This window comes from Epinephelus fuscoguttatus, linkage group LG12 (assembly GCF_011397635.1).
Source record: "Epinephelus fuscoguttatus linkage group LG12, E.fuscoguttatus.final_Chr_v1".
Classification (NCBI taxonomy): Eukaryota; Metazoa; Chordata; class Actinopteri; order Perciformes; family Serranidae; genus Epinephelus; species Epinephelus fuscoguttatus.
Window position 1 is genome coordinate 35,882,941 of NC_064763.1, and position 15,555 is coordinate 35,898,495.

At 41.6% G+C, this 15,555-nt stretch overlaps 2 protein-coding genes across 3 annotated transcripts in view; one reads left to right on the top strand and one right to left on the bottom strand.

Moving 5' to 3' along the window:
• Positions 1 to 496: 496 nt before the first annotated feature.
• Positions 497 to 4,982, bottom strand: irf1b (interferon regulatory factor 1b). 2 transcript variants are annotated; one of them, XM_049592429.1, is made up of 10 exons: positions 4,825 to 4,981; positions 4,037 to 4,129; positions 3,176 to 3,275; positions 2,903 to 3,070; positions 2,730 to 2,770; positions 2,484 to 2,616; positions 2,218 to 2,337; positions 2,058 to 2,086; positions 1,749 to 1,869; positions 497 to 1,275 (listed from the first exon to the last, which is right to left on the bottom strand). In XM_049592429.1, exons 2-10 carry the CDS (start codon positions 4,121 to 4,123, stop codon positions 1,169 to 1,171), a joined length of 906 nt encoding a protein of 301 aa, XP_049448386.1. In that variant the 5' UTR covers positions 4,124 to 4,129; positions 4,825 to 4,981; the 3' UTR covers positions 497 to 1,168. The 2 variants fall into 2 exon arrangements, with proteins under 2 accessions (XP_049448386.1, XP_049448387.1); XM_049592430.1 differs by lacking the exon at positions 1,749 to 1,869 and having other exon boundaries at positions 4,825 to 4,982.
• A 9,169-nt stretch (positions 4,983 to 14,151) lies between these two features.
• acsl6 (acyl-CoA synthetase long chain family member 6) overlaps positions 14,152 to 15,555 on the top strand; it is a 48,990-nt gene continuing 47,586 nt past the window's right edge. Inside the window, exon 1 of the mRNA XM_049592384.1 lies at positions 14,152 to 14,511. Within this exon, the coding sequence (XP_049448341.1) occupies positions 14,466 to 14,511 (46 nt within the window). The 5' untranslated portion in view covers positions 14,152 to 14,465. The remainder of the gene's footprint in view (positions 14,512 to 15,555) is intronic.

Consider the following 15,555-nt stretch of genomic DNA (forward strand, 5'->3'; position numbering starts at 1 on the left):
GGCCAGATGCAGGACAACTCCTCCTCTCTGTCATGACGTCCTCACCGAGTGTTTTGTGGAAAAACTAGTTTATCTCACAGCACACTTTGTTAAAATGAGAATGTTTTTGTTTTGTTCCCCAAACTTGTTAACCCAGTTTGACCTGTGTGCAATAAGGTTAAAAATAAAACACTAAAAAGAGCTGTTGTGTTGTTTAAAATACATTTCTGAGCTTTTTAAGACTCTGTTTTGGGACTTAGTGATATTAAAATATTCCAGTGAGACAGTTAATTTGCCACTGGAAGGAAATTTGTTGGTCAGAGCAGGGATCGCTCACATATCAGGGCTGCTCAGGCTCGTTTTGGTCCGCTTCCTTCCTTCAGCAAGGCTTATCCGTGCCAATATTAGGCTTAAAAACATCTGGTCATGCGAGTCGTGCGTTTTAACCACAGCAGAGCAGAGTCATTCATCTCTGTGACATAAACTTACAGCCCTTCACAATAAAGACACATAATCATTCACATTAAGATTTTTTATTTTTTATATAAAAACAACAACAAACACAAACAAAAACTATGTACAGAAATTGTTTTCCACCTGCCTTGAGCAAAAACCTGTAAGATTTTGAAGTAGAGCTTCAACCAAAAGTTAAGACAAACGTATCCTCATCCCTTAAACTGAAGTTAACTTGTTTACATAACGGAAAAAATAGATTTCACATGATATATTTGAGTATAATGAATAAGAAAATCTGCATTTCTGAGGTGAGTATTATCTACCTTGTATGTATCCACAGAAGTCCACAATGTCTGTGCTAATACAACTCAACACAAAAAAAGCTGAGCACCAAAATGCCTTGAACCAGCCAATAGCGTAGAAAATGAACAGCATGTGAGTTTTCCTAACACATCAGTGCACTTCATATGTTCTCTTCATGGCTTCATACAGAGGTTGAGGGAGATGAGGAAAGCTCTCTGAACTGCTACGGATCGTCACGGCATACAGGTGAGGACGGGGAGCGGGTGTTAGCTTAGAGTGTGGTGGAGACAGCTCATCACGGACTGGAGGGATGATGATGATGATGGTGTTGAGTTAACTGGGAGGAAGGCTCAAAAAGGGAGGCTGGGGGGCAGAATGCACTTTTTAAAAAAAGTCCAAAGTGTCAGAGCACTGTCCGAGCCTAAAGATCTCAGAGCAAGGGCACTTGCTGACAAAAGCTGTTCCAGAGGTCGTCTGTGGAATTTGTGATGCCTGTGCCCAAAGTTATGTACTCAGGTATGTCGTCTAGTTCTTCGACTGTAAGACAAACACGGAAAAACAAAGGTCAGGATGGTGAAGAACATATCTTAAATTATTAAACACTAGGTATTTCAAAAAGTGACATTCAAGTGTTATAAATTTGGCCTGTGGACTGTAGTCTAATGCAAAGCTATTATGCTGAATTGTGGGAAATGTAGGATGCAGCATTTTTGATCCTTAAAAGTCAGGTTATCTCAAATTTGACCCTAATTTTGTTAACCTATTGCTCATGTGTGCAATGCTATATCATCAGAGCCCCCCTTTAATTTGTCACTTTACTTGACTTCACTAAATTTGCATTTTGGAATAAAGTGTTCAATTATGTTTGAGAAATGCTAACTAAGTGTGTTTCACCTGAACAAACCCTTGCAGAAACACACATTTATATCTAGATTTTTCTGAAGGGCACAAATGTTGCAGATGGATTTAGAGGCAGTTGTCCATCTGACCCATCAACTTGTAACATTTACCTGAAGATGCTGATTCACTCCACTGGCTCCCTGGACTGGTGCATGCTTCATTGCTCAGGAACCCCTTGCCGTCTAAACTGCTTGACATCCAGTTTGTTTCTTTCTCCAGTTGCTGGCAAATCTGAAAGAACAACACTGGACTGAGTATGGCTATAATATTCTGAGCTACTTTCCCCACACCAAACAGTCTTATATTATTGTTGGGGGCTATTAATACACATGCCAAACAGGCAGAATAAGACAAACATGGGTATTCCTGTCAATGAAAAATGCATGCAGATAAGAGTGGGAGCCAGAGGCAATGCTTACCTTGATAATGTCGTCGCCATAGTCGAAATCTGGAAGGCCGCAGCGAAGGGAGAGGAAGAGAAAAAGAAGGGATCGTGAGTACGGCACTGTGATGTCAATCTATTTGTTTGAATTCCTAAACGATTTCTTATCAAGTATGCCATACGTGATGTTGTCTTACCAGTGCTGTGCTCAGGTGAAACTTCAAATCTGTGGCAGAAGTTGGTTGGAAAGCTCTCAGGGCCGATCTCAACTGACAAAGACCAGTCAGGAACTTCAGACGTAGACACACATGTGAAATCTGCAAAGACAAACAAGAGCATTTAATACCCTGATGGTCCAGCTTCTAGTGGCAAATTTATTCCTAACACACCTGTGACCTTAAATTAAATGAAATAAAATTACTGCTCAAGTTAATTCTTCAACTATCCGTATTTTCTTCCTCACCTTGCTGCTCTGTGTGCACTGTGCTGTCGACTGTGTTCTCCTGAGTGGAGAAAGATTCGTCTGGCATTGACTCGTCCATGGGAGACTGAGCTTCACTGCAGTCTGTGTCTTCCTCCACCTTGATCATTGAGCTCTGCAGAAGGGATGAGGTCACAATCCGTGAGATTTAGGAGCCAGACATCTGCAGCTGTATGTTGAGCTATTGCACCAATATCATTATGGTCATTAGCTATCTGCAGTATTTACCTTCTTCCTTGTCTTTGCCTCCTTTGCTTTGCTTCGTTTATCTGTGCAGATGAGAGAAAAACATTTGGGTCACTCAAACAGCTCATTGTTTGATGATGAAAAAAAAGATCAGCAGCCGCTGCACAACAGTGTTAATACGTATTTGCTTGCTCGCTTCCTGTCAGTTGTCTCACCTCTAGATTTTGGGCTGGCAGGCAGCATCCTGAAGACGCGCACAGCTTGGTGGCCTTTGTTAACGCTCCTGTCTTTCACCTCCTCGATGTCAGGCAGTGAGTTCATTGCACAGCGGAAGTTGGCTTTCCATGTCTTTGGGTCGCAGGCCTGACCTTCCACGTATTTCCCTGCAAAATGCACAATTAGTTTTATACCTTCTTTCGTTCACCAAAAAAGTAGAAGAATTTTCTGCGTAGTCTGCAAAGTTTGTGTGCATATTCATGCTTGCTCACCTGTGTGGATGGCCCACTGCTTGAACAGACTTGCATCCTTGTCCAGCTCCCAACCGTGGCGAGCCGCATGCTTCCAGGGGATTGAGAACATTGTCTTATCCTGGAAAATACAAAAGGAAATGCTGAGTTGGAACGAAGGTTCAACGTAGAATAAACACAAATATGAGTGCATACTTTCAAATTTTGCAAGAGGCTGCCATTCAAACGGAGCATCCAACTTGTGGGCTACTGTTAGCAGTTTTCTACTGTGTGGCCTTAAATGATGTAAAAATCTTATTTGCGTAGCACAGTCGCAGCAGCCACAGAAGGAAAGAACACACACCAAACAAGTTTTAGTCTTTATTTAAAGACTGAACCACGGTTGGTCACATAAGGTTAAGATTCGTAATTTCTCTTTGAGGCGTTTGCCCATCTCCCTCTCACAGATAAAGTAGTGCTGTAACATCTGTGAGTTAGAGACCCAACTTGGGTTACAGCCAACTCTTAACTTCTTTTTTCACATGCTTGTAATGTCAAAGGGTGTTTGTTGTAAAAGGCTGCCAGATGTTTTCCTTTTCATAAAGACTCTACTATAGTAATTTATTTTCATCTGTTCAGCACCAAAATCCATCCCAACGGTGCTTCAAACAAACAACTCTAAGAGTAGCATGCAAATATTGCGTGGTCAGCAAGGGAACAAACATCAAATAAAGACACGTGCAGCCTTGCAGATCACTTCCCTTATCAATAAAGGTGACGCCCGCGCCCTACAACAAATACATTTCAGTCTGTTTCTGTTCTCATTTTTTAATATGCCGCCTACACACTCTCAGCAAATGCCGTTTAACCAATCCAGTTTGTCTAAGGAGGAAATTATCTCACCTTGTCCACCCAATTCAGACCCGAGACTGCCTTTGACTCGATCTGCTGCTCCAGCCATGGTCTCATCCTCATCCTTGACACGGGCATGTTTGCCTAAAATATACAGCAACAGAGGGAAGGAGTCATAAGATGGAAGAGAAATGCAGTGTTTGATATGAATCCACTCCCGCATCTGTCTCGCGGTAGATTTATCGCTGCCTGCTGGCCGCGCAAGGGGAGGGTTCACGGCCAGGGCATGCAGGCGAACAGGGGGGCGTTCACATCGTAGGAGTGAGCGCTACTTATGAAGGTCACGGTAGACCCAACCTGGCTTTTGCATTCACGAAGGCATTCAAATACACGCGGAATTATTTTTTTTCTTTCTGTGGGTGGGTGGGGGGGGGGATCTTGCATTTGACCTTATCCAATCTGTGGGCATTTGGAGACTTGCGCTCAAAGACCCGCTTTGCGCGGGGAGACCACACACCTCCTCCTGCACTGCTGCATGCATACCATACACACTGGTTAAAAAAAGTCACTTAATCTCTGTTCAGTTATCTCCTGTCGATAAATAAACAACAGTCCGTCTGGATGCATGGTGCGCAAAAACAACGCCAATTTTTCCCATCCGCAAAATGTAAACGCATCACAACATTAGTAATTTAAGGATGTCAGAAGCTACAAACAACTTAATATTCCTCTATAAGTATTCCAGATTTACAGTATTTATTGTTAAAAACAGCAAAAATGTTTAACTCAAAGTCATTCCAATGCAAGTAGAAGTGATGAATGAATTTCAAATAACTTACAGACTTTGCTTGTTCTATGATCCGTAAGAGGAAAAATGCACAAGAATAGTCCGATAGGTCAGGGTTTGCTCCAGAGAAGCTTCTCCCGGTCTTTGTGTTATCCACTTGTCGATCTGTCTTGATCAGAAGCGGGTTCTGTGAGCCAGTGTAAGACCAGCGCTGTTTTATACGCTAGTGATATCAGGGTTTTCCCCGGCTGGGAGACGTACTACACACTGTAAAAAATATCCACCCCACTTTTTTTTTAAAAACCCTGTCAACTAAAAATTCAGTTTTCATTGAGCAGTTGAACGCTTTTCTTTGTATCACTTGGCATGTTTATAGCGTTGCAACTTCATGCATGCAATACACCACGTCTAATCCGCCCAAAAAAGTGGTTTGAAGACACAAATAGAAATGAAGTTAAACTGGGGTGGACATTTTTTGCAGCGTGCAGGCGCATGCGCAGCTCACAGACCCATTCAGCGGCAGCAGAGCAGTTTCCGAGAAATCACGCAGTTAAATGCAAGACGGAAGTTTATAACAACAAGGGTTGATTGCAGAGGATCGCAGCACGTAGACCGGACCAACACACACCCACCCACTCACACACACACACACACACACACACACACACACACACACACACACACACACGCACACCTTGAATGAGCCAACACATCTGTCACTCTCATGTTTGTTTTTCTTTATATTTAGGATTGAACAGTTTTTGCAGACTTTTCAACTCTGCTGCTTATTGCAAAAGTTTTAATATTTGCAAGTGCTGGCACACACTGATTTTAAATCTAAGGATGACATAATATAGAGTATGACAGGCTGTGGTTTATTATTATATATTAATGTGTAATAAAGGCTATCGCACATAGTTGCAACTAATAATAATAATAAGAAGAGGAAGAAGAATATGTTTTAGTGTGGTACCTATTATTATTATTATTATTATTATTGTTATTGTTATTGTTGTTATTATTATTATTGTTGTTGATTATAATAATAATGATATTCTTTTTAGTATTAGTAGCAGTAATAGTCACAGAATCTGTAATATCAGTCTGAAGAGATTCTGCAAAGTGTATTTTATTGAAATAAGAATATGCATGGAAATTATCATAAATATCAAGCCACCTGCACACACACACACACACACACACACACACGCATCCAAGCCAGGCATGACAAACATGTGCATGGGACCAGCCCTTTAGTATAAACAGCTCCTCAGCAGAGAAGTCAGGCATTTACAAGAAATGGTGTAGTAATTTGAGTCACCAGAGGGGGCAGTGTAGCACAGGCATGTCTTGTGATGATCTGGCGCGATGATGACACAATGTGGGGACAGAAGCAGTAATAACACGCGGAAGTAGCAGTTACAGCAGCAGCTGTGTGGGCACAGACCATGGCACAGACAGTAAGACAGGTGACAGCTTTTTACGCACGTTATCATTTACATGTCTTATAATAATTCACCCTGGCTTCATGAAATGTTTAAAAATAAACCAGTGCGTGCACAAGACTGCAGCTGGGTGAGAGACATGACATCACATGTATATGTTATTCTTTTAAATCCAGATGCTTGGTCCCCTCACAGTTTGCACCTAATAAACACACATGTTATACACCAGTATCAATGTACACATAGCGCTCACTCTCCATGTGCATATGGGAACCCCCACAGCACTGTTATCGCGGCTACCGGCGATGGCCATCTAGGGGCTTCCCGCGTGCTGTGTTTGCGCGCTCGCGCCGGTGTGGTGCGTGCCACAAACAGGCTCGGCCGCGCGCCCGCGCCTGGAGAGGAGTAGTAGGGAGTTTTCCTGCGGAGTTTTCACCGGCACTGAGCCTGTGGGTTTTCCCAATGAAAGCACAAATCTGGATTCGTGGGGGAATATCATCCCCATTTTCCCACCGATTATTGTTGTCAGCTCCCTGTTGATGAATTATGGCAGCACAGAGAGACACATGTGAATTAGCCTGCAGCTGAGAAGTGTTTGACACCAGCCTGCTCACCATTTCCCATAATCCTGTGATTATTAGGCCACATTAGCCTTAAACCAGTGATTGTGTGTTTTGTATTGTCCTTTGATTAACTGCATTTAAGGTGTTTTCACACCCACAGTGACAAAGTCCTGAACGTTTTATTGCGCCTTTATGGTAGTGATTCTGATTATTTAGGCCACCTGCATGGATAAGACAGTAATTTGAGGCTTTGAGATGAGACAAGCAGCTTGAGCATCCAATCTCCCCCTGGACCATCTGCTTTAAAAGCTCACTGACACTGGATCAAGTCAAAGCCTTCGTTAGTTAGCTTGCAATTACACTGTGACCTCATGCAGGGTGAGGGAATGGGAGGGCGTCTCCAGTGGGTTAGAATATCTAAATATAATATCTGAACCCGTTGGATCTGATTTTCAGGGGAAATTTGTCTTTTCTCTTGAATCGTGACGCATTTGTGTTGCTCATTTATAACAATAGTTATGAATGAGGGGATTATGAGACATTGGCCCTCTGGGCACAGTTATGTTCACAGACAGTCTTCACTACCTCTCCTACACAGGACTGGAAACACACACATAGACGTGTGTGTGTGTCATTGTGTGTCTTTTTGGTTGTTTTGTGTTGAGCATTTTGTGTTGAGAGTCCAATCCCCCCCCCCCCCCCAGACCTAATGATCATTTTGTGTCCTTTAGATCATTTTGCTTCCCTTCATAGTTATTTTGTGCCTCTTTTTGTTCATTTTGTGTCTCTTTTTGTTTTTTTGTCTTTTTTGTTGTTTTATGTCTTCTTGTAGTCATTTTGTTTTTCTTTTTGGTTGTTTTGTGTCTCCTTGTAGTAATGTTGTGTCTTTTTGGATGTTTTGTGTCTCCTTGTAGTAATGTTGTGTCTTTTTGGATGTTTTGTGTCTCCTCGTAATCATTTTGTTTCTCTTTTTGTTGGTTTTGTGCCTCTTTCTGGTTGCTTTATGTCTCCTTGTAGTCATTCTTGTCTTCCTGTAGTCATTTTGTGTCTCTTTATGGTTGTTTCGTACCTTTTTGTTAATTGTGTCTCCGTGTAGTTATTCTGTGTTTTCTGTGGTTGTTTTGTGTCTCTGTTTGCTTGTTTTGTGTCTCCCTGTAGTCATTTGTGTCTCCCTGTAGTCATTTGTGTCTCCTTGTAGTCATTTTATGCCTTCTTGTAATCATTCTCATTCTCTTTTTGCTTGTTTTGTGTCTCCCTGTAGTCATTTGTGTCTCCTTGTAGTCATTTTGTGCCTTCTTGTAATCATTCTCTGTCTCCTTTTGGTTGTTTTGTGTCTCCTCGTAAACATTTTGTTTCTCTTTTTGTTGGTTTTGTGTCTCTTTCTGGTTGTTTTGTGTCTCTTTTTGCTTGTTTTGTGTCTCCCTGTAGTCATTTGTGTCTCCCTGTAGTCATTTTGTGCCTTCTTGTAATCATTCTCTGTCTCTTTTTGCTTGTTTTGTGTCTCACTGTAGTCATTTGTGTCTCCTTGTAGTCATTCTTGTCTTTCTGTAGTCATTTTGTATCTCTTTTTGTTCATTTTGTGTCTCTTTTTAGATGTTTTGTGTCTCCTCGTAATCATTTTGTTTCTCTTTTTGTTGGTTTTGTGTCTCTTTCTGGTTGTTTTGTGTCTCTTTTTGCTTGTTTTGTGTCTCACTGTAGTCATTTGTGTCTCCTTGTAGTCATTCTTGTCTTCCTGTAGTCATTTTGTGTCACTATTTGGATGTTTTGTGTCTCCTTGGTCATTTTGTGTCCTTTTTTGGATGTTTTGTGTCTCCTCATAATCATTTTGTTTCTCTTTTTGTTGGTTTTGTGTCTCTTTCTGGTTGTTTTGTGTCTCTTTTTGCTTGTTTTGTGTCTCCCTGTAGTCATTTGTGCCTTCTTGTAGTCATTTTGTGCCTCCCTGGAGTCATTTTGTGTCTCTTTGCAGTTCCTCTGCATCTCTTCGTTGTCTTTTTGCATCTCCTCCTGGTTGGTAAGTGTTCATGTAAGTGACATTTTGCAGGCGGTCCCATGGGCCTGTGCTCCGTACGCCCATTCAGTAATCCATCCATGTGGCAATGTAGCACAATAGTGTCAGTTTGATTTAACGTGTTTCTGTTTTTGGATGCAGGCCTTGCAGCCTTTCCATCACCTCCTAATGGCTGAGGTTGTTTTGTGTATATGTTTTTAAATCAAACCCCACACGTTTTTTTTTTAAAATTATTATTTTCTTTTGTTGCTGAATTATATTTCGTTGACATTTCTATTTCTCTCCAGCCTCAGTGGTTGTTTTCACCCTCTGTTTTTTCCTCACTTATGAAATATTTGCCACATTAGACCCCTTAGACTTACCTGCCAAAGCACCAAGGGAATATAGGAAGAAAATTGTATTAAATGAACACTGTCTTTATTTTCCTCTATGATTAGTAGTTGCTACATAACTCAAAACACAGTTATTTCCAGGAAACTAATTGGAAATTCTGGACTCCATAAAATAAAGTATTACTGGTATAAAGGACAAAATGTCATCAAATGAGATAGAGGAATCAGACTTCTCCAGTATCAAGGCTTTTATGTCTCATAATTTCACATTCCATAGTTTGTGACTCAGGTAGAGAGAGGGAGGGAGAAGAAGAAAGGTGGAAAAAAGAGGGAGGATTTAGGTGAAGGAAGAGAAAGGCAAGGTGAAGCAGATGTAAATCAAGGAGGTGCTTAAAAGTGCTTAAAATATAATATTTAAGTAGTTTCTGCAGTATATGACATGAGTTAATGTGAAGTTTCATAAAAGACACTAACACCCCTCAGGTCACTCAGAAGCAAATTACATCGTCTCTGCAGGTTTGACCCAAACCGGCCTGCTGATGTTTAAAGTCTAGCACCCCCATCAGTCCAATATGTGTACTGTTTGTGAATCCCCCAGCACAGTGACATCATGTACCGTGCTTTGTGAGATCATCACAAGCAGACTGGTTTTGTCTGAGATGTTGCTGTTTGAGTTGAAATTTTCATAAGTAACCATTAGCAAGTAATAGGTAGTGTTGGGAATACTACCAAAACCTCATCAAAATAAATATTTTGCATTCAAAATTACACTTAAATAAAAATACAGAAGTTTTATAATCTAAATTAACTTAAGATTAAATTCATTTTTCAGACTTTAATCTTTTTATTTTGTGAAATACTGGAGGCTTTGACCTCTTTACAATAAAAAAACTGTGATTTAAATAAAATCTGAGAAATTTATAAAGAAAATCACGTGCAGTGGAACCGACAACATGAAGACTTCTAAGATGTGACAAGAAGCCCAAACAAGACCCTGCTTTGAGGCTCTTTAGTAAGAGGTCACAAGCCAAAAAGGTTGCTGCTTCATCAATGCTTTATATTTAATATTTAATATTTGTCTTGTGTGTTTGATCTAAGATTTAAATCTGATTTTCTTGGAAGTTACAAGTACCACAAAATTGTGCTTACAGGGATAGTTCAGATTTTTTTAAGCGGGGCTGTATGAGGTACTTACTCATGCTCAGTGTAAGATGGCTGTCGGCACACTCCCAGTTTGTAGAAGCAGGCTGGAGTACTGCCACAGAGCTATGCAATGCACTTCTATGGGGGTAACGCAAAATGTGTTTTAACTACCTTACAAAAGGCCCACCAAAAAAAAAAAAGATATCAGTTTAAGTGTACTGTATGCTACATTTAGAATATTTTTACTGCTTTACCTTGCCATCACACAGCCCTTTCTGACTGGGACCTGAAGCCATTATAACTCTCTCTTCAAAGCCACCACACTTCTTTGACACAGACACAAATTTTGCAGCAGGTCTGCTGCTGCTTCGATCAGTTGGTTGGTGTCATTGTGTGACTTTGGTGAATCCAAGCTAACCCTTTAAGTTACACGATATCTAATTGAGACAGTGGTAGACCAGCAGCTCTCGTGTTTGAAAAGGCAGAGCTGGATGTAGTTAGTCAGTTACCGATCTGAAAGGGCCGTCTGACAGAAAAGGTAAGCCAGTGAAAAAATTTGAATATGGCGTACCCATACTCATATTAATTTGTTTTTAGCTGGCGAGTAGCTGTTTTGCTGCTGCCCCTGTCCACAGCAGTGTGTTCTCCTATCTGTTTCTCCAAACTGGGGGCACACTGACTGTCATCTACTGTAGGTAATACACTGACTATAGATAAGTAGGTCGTACAACCTGCACTGAACTATCCTTTTAAGTACAATTCTTTCGTGTCATCTCTAATATATGTCATCTGCCTTAAACTGTCATCTCAGTTTCCTTTTCCACTTTTCTCTCAGTCAGCAAGGTTTCAGTGTGATTGTTGGATTTGAAATGTTGCAAGCTGTAATACCTTAAATTAGAATGACGATGGAAGTTATCTTTATTTGGATAAATGTTTGCTGTTTTATGACAGAATACAACAAAACGAGAGAGGTTAGGAGACTACAATGGGAAGCCAAGAAAAACATAATTAAAAACGTGGTTAAAGAAGATTCCAATATTTGAAGGAAGCAAGGATAGCATGAGAAAGAGTCCCCCCAGCTTCAGTGTCTGTCTTGTTCCTCCACCTGTTTATCTCCCCACTTTCACAGTTTGGTATTAATCTCTGCTTTTACATATCACCTATCCCCCCTTCTGCTGTCCTCAACTCTGTGTAACCTCATACAAAGTACAGCAGCAGGTTGCATGTAGCATGTAATTTCACACATGCATGTTGGGACCAGAACCGGCAGACAACCCACCTCACGCCTCTGATTTCCAATCAAACTTCTGCGGTGTCAGTGGCGTCTGCGGCTTCTGCGGTGCCTGCTGCGTAGTTACATTTCTGGGGAGGTGCACGGGGCATCTCTGCGCAAGCTTTTCCACAGAGGTATAAATTAGGCATAGGTCTGAGAGGTTACTCCATGTAATTCCCCCCAGTAATGAAACAGACTGCTCATCCAATTTTGTGCAGTAGCCCTAAATTAAACTAAGATCACATTATGTAAATGTATCTCATTTAAATGGGGCATTACAAGGAATTCAAAACAGAGTTAGCTATTCAGGACAAAGATTGCATGTGCCTGATTTACCATCTCTCTCACTCCCACTCCCGTCCGTTTATACATCCATGGCCTTTCCCCTGTCCTGTGCACAAGCACGTACGGCTCATGTTAGCTTGAGGCCAGGGCTGTGTATGAACACTGCAGAACTGATAATAATTGCTGAATTTGACAAAAGGTGTATTGTATTAGAGTCACTGACTGCACCTGTAAGTTAGCTCACTGAGTTAGTACTCTGCATGACAACATGGTTACTGATTAAACTCTGCGTTGAAGCAGAAGCAGAGACAAGGAGAAGGCAGTAAAATATGTTCAGAGGGTCACTGGGTCAAGTTGATGTCATACGTCTGATGGCTGCTTCTAATCTTTACTGCTGTAAAGTATGTGGTGAGATAAAGCAACCAGAGGCGGACAGATACGTTGTTGTACAGTGTATAAATTCCCAATCTTTTATTGTCACACAAACATTATATTGTTCCAAGCAAATAAATAAAACCTGTAAATGGGTTAAAGTGTCTTAAATGACCTCATACTAACCCATTCATTCATTTATTCGCGTAAATTTCCTTGGCTTTGTGACAGCTCTCTCCAGTCTTGGTTATTCTTTAGCCGTACTACTGTAGTGGAAGGTTAAAGTCATGCCGACTGTCTTTCTGTCGGTCGGTCCACCACTTTTATCCAGACTGAAACATCTCAACAGCTGTTTAATGGACTGATGTGAGAGTTTGTAAGGACATATTGCTCCCAGAGGATGAATCCTAACAACTGTAATCGCCCATAAGATGTAAGAATTTTACTCGACAAGGACTATAAGTCATGTTTTATGGAAAACATGGCCTTGAAACATAAAGACTGACCAATTTATTACCATCCTGTCAGAGACGGGTCACTTAATTTCTGTTCTCAATCCCATCTGACACTTGATCTTAATCTTAACCTTCCATATCTGTGGCAATATGATAACATATATGAATTTTAGAGTTATATTTTACACACTGAGCAGGTTTTTTCTCTTGGAAAGTAAGTAAATTTAGTAATCAGTGTCCTTGCCTAAACCATATCACTCTCCTGGTGTACCGCTGGCTCATTAAAACTACAATGAGATATAATTAAAAAAAAAAAAAAAAAAACAACTGTTGTAATATGATTATTTTCCCACTTGTAAATCTGTTTCCCTCCTCCTTCATCAATAACCGGCTCGACTATTTGTCCCAGTACACCGCATCATTCTTTGCTCTCTGTCTTGTGTGTTTTCTCCGCAGCGGGATCAGAGAAGAGACAGAAGAACAGGAAGGTGGCGGGTGGCACCGATGCAAGTGACAGATTACAGGTCCTGATGAGTGACCCATTTAATAAGGTCAGTCACATGACAGCAGCACAATCAGACAGTGAGCATGTGGGGTACCACTGGAGACACTTGTAAAGGAGTATTGTGTCAAATAAACTCACAGACTGAGTCGGTGAATCAATAGGTGGGACACAAAATAGAGAGATATGATTTATTACATGCTTTATATAATGAATTTTCAAGTAAATCTGCCTGTTGCACTCAAAATGGGTCATGAACTTTAAAGGTATTCAGAATATTCACAATGCAGTGTGGGGGTTTTTCTTTTTCAAATAGTTACTGGATGAAAATGTGTTTACTTAACAAATGTTTTAAAGGTCAGAGCAGCCTGGCAAAATTCAAGTAATTTGTGAAGCATACTAGTGTGAAGGTGCGTGAGATAACAGGATGAAAAATGTTATCACTTCACATGTAACCACTCAAGTGCCAGCGTGCCAAGCAGTGATCACGCCAAAGCACAAATGTATTATTTGTAAATTATATTATTTAAAATTCTATGTCGTTCTACCTTTTTTTGTCCTCTCCATGTCTCATCCCTCCTGCCACTCCACTTAGTCAGCCCTTCTCAAGGTTACTCCAGTTCATTGGGAGTGTCTTATTGTACCACGTGACCCTGATGCAAAGTTACTCCGTGTCAAATCTGCGCTCAGCTGCAGGGACGTGGAGGCTGCATGGTGTGATGTACCTGAAACAACATCAGCACAGCTTATTTTAATATCAAACACTGTTTATAGCGTTAAGATACATATGAAAATACCCAACAAGCATATTTAGTCATTTTATGATTTTAAAAATAAGCGTTTAAATTCCCAAATTCATGTAGCGTTCAGGAATGATGCTACACAATTGCAGCAAATTTTGCAACAAATATAGGAATTAAATGACTTGTTTTAAAGGTGTGCATCCAGAATAGACATTTCATCCCCAGTAACCTTGGCGTCGATGGCATCTTCCGCCCGACCCACTAAGCTCTTTCATTTCAGCAGCAGGGGTGTCTGCCATTGCGCAGCAGCCAACTAGGTGAAGATGGAAAATCCAGCAGCAGGAAGGATGCTTCAATAGGCCGGGGTCTGAGTTTGTTTCTTCACATTAAAAAAAACCCCACTGGACATCGCCATCTCCTGCCCAGCTCCCCCGCTGTGGTCTGTCTCAGATATATTGTCGCCCCCCCCCTCCCCTCCTCCTTAATCTCCCAGATTGTCGGCGACTTGCTGCAGTCGATGCTGCAGTTTTGAGCCGCTCCTGCGCCGGGACAGCTGACTCAATGAGAAAGACATGCTCGCATTCGTTCTGGTCTCTGGGTCGCTCTGGATTATATTAGGTGAGTTTTGAATATCTGATCGTATTTTTTAATTCATTTTTTTTGGTATGATGTTTTAGCATGGCAGGGCTGGTGCTGTGAGAGGCGATGCACCTGTCTCGCAGGGGCTGAGGCGCATTGTGTGTCATCCGCTGCCGGCTTTTTCATTCATCAGGGGCTGTGGTGTTTCTACTCTTTCTGCAGAGGCTGCCTCGTCGAGGGTTTAATCATACTCTGATGCTGCAGATTGCGTTTTGCTTGCACGGTGACATTTCCTATTCTTCCCAGACTACACGTGTACAAACCCAGGCTCAATGCAAACGTGTCTCAGCTCCAGCAGGCTGTAGCTTCAACCACAGTGCTTCAATGTCCAGAGATATTAAAGCAATGATGGAGGGATGCTCCCATGTTGGCTTTACCTTTAATCAGGTGCTATGAGGTGGCCATGCGTCTGAATGCATGTGGGGCATTCTGCAGATTTAATTTACGTTTATAAGTGTGTGTTTCACGTTTGGAATGCAACCACTGAATAAAGGTTTATTCTTATTATAAGCCAAATGAGATGCAAACGCGTGCATTTGAGGCCGGCCAGCTGCTAAGGTCGTGTGACATTGTGCGTAGACACCGGACACACGTCATTATCAAAAAGCCCTATTAGTGAACAGTGTGTGTTTCACTACCTCGGGGTGTGTTTCCACCCAAACGAGACTCGAACAAACATCCACTTCCTGTGCTTGTATTCACACTGAACATGCCGGTTTTGCCAAGAAGCCGGTTGTAAAAGTCAGCATTTTTATCTGTGATGTCCTCCGCCATGCCTCAGTGATGGAGGGAGGGAGGATGAGGAAGGATGAGGAAGGATGACGCGCTTCGAATGGCCGCGTCTGATTGGACGGAGCTGTCCAGGAGATGGGGGGTGCTGAAATCCTGCGGCCTACCGGCAAACAAGAGAGCGCAGCATGCTCCTGTCTAACCGACACGACCCTTATCCCGGTTTACACAGCGGTCATAGCGGCGTGACACGGTTCATAGATACACCCATTGACATGTAGTCGGCTTTATATT